Raw genomic sequence first — 6,425 nt, forward strand, 5'->3', positions numbered from 1 at the left:
CCAATTAGTGTAATGATTGATAATGTTCCAAACCAATTAAGTCAGGCAAAAAAAACTGAAGAACACTTTGTTGCCATACTTGGCCATCAACATGTAAAAGTCTAAAATAGAAATATAGATGTTTTTTTTTTTTTTTTTTTTGTTTTAAGGTGTTGTTTGTGAATGAAGGTGTTTACATGTTTATTAACACAATATTCTCCTAATTTTTTTTTTTTTTTTTTAATCTTACGTTAGATGTGTGAAATGTTTTAGGAAATCAATTTCTGCTTGCCAATCTGCTGATCCTTTTTTGCATTAATAAACACAACACCCGGTTAACTTTAAACAACTTGTTTTTATTTGTAATTTTTTTGAAATCAATAAATGTATTAAACCAAAAAAAAATCATGCAAATTTTTGTAACTGATCCAGACAATTAATTAACCCATGCAGGTGTTGGCGCATGGTTTCAATAATTCCCCCAAAACTTGTGGGATCTCCAACTGTCTGCAACATCTGAAATTAAGATGCAACATAAAAATTAATAACTTAATCACATTACTTATTATCCAAGCAAGGCACAAAGCACACTTAAATGCAGGCATGTCCAAACTGCTGGCCTCCAGCTGTTGTGAAACTACATATACCAGCATGCCTTGACACAGTTTTGTGGTCAGAGAATGCCAAAGCTGTGTCAGGGCATGCTGGGATGTGTAGTTTTTATCCAGCTGGAGGGCCGCAGTTTGGACAGGCCTGCTTTAATGCCTAAGTGACTACATCATGGCTGCTTTAAGGATAAATCAGTAGCATAACAACACACAAGCCTGCTCAGCAATGTTTTTTTTTTTGTACAAGAAAGTGTACCACACCATGGGGTACATTTACTACTACGGGAGTTCAATTTAAGATGCGAAGTTGACCATAGCAACCAATCAAATTAAACATGTTATCTTGTAAAAGTGGGCATAAAAACTTCAAATATAATCTTATTGGTTGCTATGGGCAACATCCCATGTTAAAGAGAACTACCATCTTCGTAAATGTAACACCATGTTGGCATTCATTCACATCTGTAGTGAAGAGAATTAAATTTAAGGAGGTTTGGTCCTGCATCATCACACTGCATATCAACATCTTCAGAAGGACTACATATCCTAGCATGTCCACAATCCCTGAAAACCGCCTTTACTAAATAAGGTCAAACAGGTTGTGAAAAATACAATAAGCATTTTGTGAGTGTAACTTTCACACCACAAATCATTGTGTTGTTCGGCTGGCTAACAAAGTGAAGCATGTGATTTGAAAGTGCAAACATTATGAATACACAGGCACAAGTGTAAAAGACTAACAACATACTAAACTCCACTCAGGTAGAAATGTTAGGCAGAAAACTGAGCACATATTAAACCATGTTGTCCTGGCAACCCTGTCAAACTAATGAGTGTCGACCTAGAGTGGACACACAAAACATTGCACACATAAACACTACATATAATGATACTCACAAAAATTACAATGCAACATGAACACCATCAATAATAACTCAAAATGTTTTCCATGCTAGCTGATTTTCAACAGTACAACAGTGCATGTTTTTACATTGTAAGTGTAAGTAGGTAATATTTATGTTAGAAATGTTAAAACACTTACTTTCCTCAGCAACATTATGTTCACCACTGAGACCATCAGGGGCTTCTTCTGCCCATTCACTGGGTGGTGAAGGCAGCTGGATGGGGGAAGGAGGAGGGATTGGGGAAGGAGGAGGGATGGGGGAAGGAGTCTGGATGGGTGAAGGAGGAGGGATTGGGGAAGGAGGAGAGATGGGGTAAGGAGGAGGGATTGGGGATGTAATTTCTGAGGGTGGGTCTGATTGAGATGGCGAGGGGGGCGGAGAGAATGTTTGTCCAATAGAGGGTGAGGGGGGTTGAGAAGGGGAGTTGGAAGTAGAAGGAGAAGGGGACTGGGAAGGAGGAGAAGGGGGCACAGAAAGAGAAGGAGAGGTGGGCTGAGAAGGGGAGTGGAAAGGGGAGGGGGCCTGGGAAGCTGAGGGGGCCGGTGAAGCTGAGGGGGACTGGGAAGCTGAGGGGGACTGGGAAGCTGAGGGGACCTGGGAAGCTGAGGGGTACTGGGAAGCTGAGGGGGACTGGGAAGTTGAGGGGGACTGGGAAGGGGAGGGGGAGTGAGAAGGGGAGGGGGATTGAGAAGGGGAGGGGGAGTGAGAAGGGGAGGGGGAGTGAGAAGGGGAGCGGGGCTGAGAAGGGGCCTGATGTTGCCTCCCTGCATCTGGTTGCCGTTGTGGTCGTCCTATAATGATATATGTGTTATATTTTAGATAGCATGTTAAATTTCAGAAACACCATTTGTCATTTACACTGTTCTGTCCCATGTAAAAGACACAGGGCTTGTTTTTTTTTTTATTAAGATTTTTCAAACTCTTCATGTTGGCCACAGCAACCAAAATGATTCTACTAAACTTTTTTGATGCTCATTACTGAATCTATTCCATTGAGTCATATTGATTGGTATAGGCAACATCACCAGATCACTATTCAAGCCACCTTATTATATAGACACCACTGATCAAGTTATTTTTTACAGTTTCCAGCCTGGGTATTAATTCTGGACAACATGCACTTGTTTTGAATCACTTTGCTACAGTCAGTACTGTTTGCCCTAACCACACACTGTCATATTTATTAAATTTGTTCAGTCAGTGTTGCAATTACAGACTACCACTTAGTGTAAATTAGCAAAATTTATGCTAATAATCTCTGTTATGTAATGTAACTTACTGCGTGCACGCATTTCCCGGATTTGCTGGCGGATCTCCGCCAACAGTTCAGGAGTCCTCCTGCGGAGATCACTCCATCTCCTCTCGAGTTGGATGATGGTCCGCCTGCTGCGGACGCGAGACCGCAGTAGGTGGCGGACCTCCGCGTAGGCCTCGCGCTTAACCCGATTTGGGATAAAGCACCCAACGCGGCCTACGCGGCGGTCCATCACCGCACCCAGGACGCGGAGCTCCCGCCTGGTGAAAGGTGCTGCACGCATCATGGCAATGACGTTTTCCTTATTTGGGCATATATTTATAGTGTGTGTTAGCATGTGATTTGTCTAAAATCTATGCCGTCATTTCAATTAACTTTATTGATCTTTGCAATGCTGTGAAGAGCACAGTGGTAATTTCGCTCGAGCGGAAATACGCAGTCGCGGAAGAGAAAAAAGAAAAAAATAATTTAACACACAACCAACTAAAACACCCACACAAACACAGACACACACACACACACTTTTTTAATAAATTGTAAAAATATCTGTGTACTCACCACAGTTTGTGTGATAATTCAGCTGGACAGTCACAAAGTGGTCAACATTCAGTTTCATTTGTTTGTGTTTTTTTTTAAAAAAAAACAGGATTTTATGAAAGAAAACAAATAAGGACACTATTTAGCAACATCACATTATTAGATTCGAAAATAACACATTGTAAGCTTAACCTGTTTACGGTTATTTTAGAAAAACATAATTAGAGATTCCCACACACCCGAATAATTACACAATGACCTTACAATAGCAAGCCAAATTTCTGCGTTACAAAATGAGCATAAGCATACTGTGTTTTTGATTATTTTCAAAAAGTAAATTAAAAAACACTATACCTGAAATATTCTTCAACAATGCTTGCCCTGACTTGGCTTCCCCTCCGTGTAACACTCCCCCCACCGAAGCGACGGACAACCCCTGGCTCCTCATCAGGCAATTCCTCTGTCTGAGGAAGCTCTACGCTACTCCTTACCGCGATGTTATGTAGTATAGCGCACAGGACCACTAGTTTACTTGCCATCTCCGGCGAATACATGATGTCGCCACCAGTGCGGTGGAGCACACGAAACCGGCCTTTAAGGACCCCAATTGTGCGCTCCACCAGCTGTCTAGTGGCAGTAAGCGCGGAGTTAAATGCCGTCTGTGGTCCTGGCCTGGGATTACGGTAAGGAGTCATGAGCCAGGGGGTGCAAGGATATCCACGGTCTCCTGTTTGAGGAGAAGTAAAAATTAGAAAGAGTATATTCCTAAAATTGGTTAAAAATGGCAGGAAATTATGTTGGCCAACTCACCCAATAGCCACATGTCTGCTCGTTGACTTGATCTTAATCTGTGCCATATCCCTGATTGTCTAATGACATAAGCATCATGCGAGTTTCCGGGAAACTTGGCATTCAGGGAAAGGATCTGGAGGGATGGCCCACAAACAACCATTACATTCAGAGAATGAAACAGTTTCCTGTTTCTATAAATTTCTTTATTATGTCTTGGTGGCACAATAGCTACATGTGTGCCATCCACAACCCCAATAACATGTGGGAAGCGACTACCACCTTCCTCAAATTGCCGCTTCACCACATCTAGGGCACCAACATCCAAAGGCATAGCAATAAATTGCTTAACCCGCTTTATGAAAGCCTGGCTGACACGCCGCAGGACCTTACTGAACTGGCCCTGCTACATGCCAACCAGGTCTCCAACAACATGTTGAAAAGACCCTGTGGCCAAAAAATGTAACACAGCAAGGAATTGTGTCAATGGTGGTATTGCTGTAGGATACCGAATTGAAGACTCCAGATCACTCTCTATTATGGAGAGAGTGTCTAGGATTAGATGTGGTGGCAGCCTGTATCTACGCACAACAACATCATCTGGCATCCCAAAAAGTAGGACACGGGTGCGGAAAATTGGTGGCCTAGCACGCCTCCGTTGCCTTGGTTGATGAGGAGCCGGTTGTGGTTGTGGGGCTGGCGGTTGGGGTGGGAGTGCTGCCGTGGGTTGGGGTGGGAGGGCTTCTGCTGCCACAAACACTGACATCACACACTTTAAAAAAATTAAAAAGATATGTTGAATAAGACAAATGCAATCCAAAAAAAAAAAACTAAAAACGGGGTGTCAACTTACTCCAGGAGCATACGACATTTTTTCTGGGTTCAATTCCGGAACAATTTGAAATTGAGACAAAAAAGGAAAAACACAAATTAAAAGTGTGAAACCTACATAGTTTTTTCTAAAAAAAATAATAATATGTCAACCAACAAAACAGACACATAATAAGAGCATCAAAGACATAACAAACACCTAAGTATAGATAACGATAAATAGGTTCGACATCTAAAATAGATTCCAAAAATTTTTTAGCCCTTTAGTAGCTAGTACAGGCAAGAACAGCACTACTTTGCATAACAATCCTGGGAAAAATTAGTTAATTTATTATAAAGATGGATGACAAACATAAGCAAAACACTTTGAACAAACACAAACAGCCACAAACACAGGCCAAGGGGACTTACCTGCTCCTCCGAAAACTACAGTCAATTAGTGTTTTTGGGCACACTAAACAACACAACCAAAAAGGGGATAAATCTCCCAAAATAAGACACCTACAAGAGACCAAAAATGACAGTAAGAACACATAGAGCCCATTAACACAAACAGCCACAAACACAGGCCAAGGGGACTTACCTGCTCCTCCGAAAACAACAGTCAATTAGTGTTTTTGGGCACACTAAACAACACAACCAAAAAGGGGATAAATCTCCCAAAATAAGACACCTACAAGAGACCAAAAATGACAGTAAGAACACATAGAGCCCATTAACACAAACAGCCACAAACACAGGCCAAGGGGACTTACCTGCTCCTCCGAAAACAACAGTCAATTAGTGTTTTTGGGCACACTAAACAACACAACCAAAAAGGGGATAAATCTCCCAAAATAAGACACCTACAAGAGACCAAAAATGACAGTAAGAACAACATTTTTACATTAGTCCACAAAACAGAAACACTAAAGCACAGGTTTAGTGTTATAAATTTACATTCAAAATATAGATTAACAACATTTAATATTTAATAAACAACAAAAAAAAATTGCTACAACAAACAGTTGCATTTAACAAGACGAATGCACGAATACTCACAAACGGAATTTCGCAAAAAGTATGCAATACTGTCTATATGCTAAACGCGAACAAACGTCAAAATGTATGCTTGACAATTACTCACTCAGAAAAGAACAATAGCACCTTCACGCACGGGCCAACAAACTCCAAACTGCAACATCCAAAATACTACAAACTCCAAACTACCAACACTCACAGCGTGCAAACTAGGCCCTTAAATAAGCAGTGCAATCATTAGCAAGATTACCATACTGTACACCTGTGTGAATGAACGCGCCACACGTAGGTATAAATAGGCACACACCTATGCGTACACACGTCATCTCCAACATGGCTTCTCGTGAGGAATTAGCAGCAGAGATGGACCGCATTGCACAGCAGCAGATGGCATTGGCGAAAAAACGCCTAGAGTGCCAGAAACGGATGTTGGAATACGCCTCTGCGGATTCTGAACAGGCAGGACCTAGTACTCTGCAAATGTCAGCTTCTGAGCCCCAA

At 41.7% G+C, this 6,425-nt stretch overlaps 1 protein-coding gene across 1 annotated transcript; it reads right to left on the reverse strand.

Annotated features, from left to right (window-relative positions):
• Window positions 1-1,586: 1,586 nt before the first annotated feature.
• LOC134956628 (putative nuclease HARBI1) lies at window positions 1,587-4,484 on the reverse strand. Its single transcript, XM_063938683.1, has 4 exons — window positions 4,095-4,484; window positions 3,639-4,011; window positions 3,306-3,327; window positions 1,587-2,283 (listed from the first exon to the last, which is right to left on the reverse strand). Exons 1-3 carry the CDS (start codon window positions 4,405-4,407, stop codon window positions 3,324-3,326), a joined length of 690 nt encoding a protein of 229 aa, XP_063794753.1. The 5' UTR covers window positions 4,408-4,484; the 3' UTR covers window positions 1,587-2,283; window positions 3,306-3,323.
• Window positions 4,485-6,425: the final 1,941 nt, after the last annotated feature.

The sequence above is a fragment of the Pseudophryne corroboree genome, chromosome 9 (genome assembly GCF_028390025.1).
Source record: "Pseudophryne corroboree isolate aPseCor3 chromosome 9, aPseCor3.hap2, whole genome shotgun sequence".
Classification (NCBI taxonomy): domain Eukaryota; kingdom Metazoa; phylum Chordata; class Amphibia; order Anura; family Myobatrachidae; genus Pseudophryne; species Pseudophryne corroboree.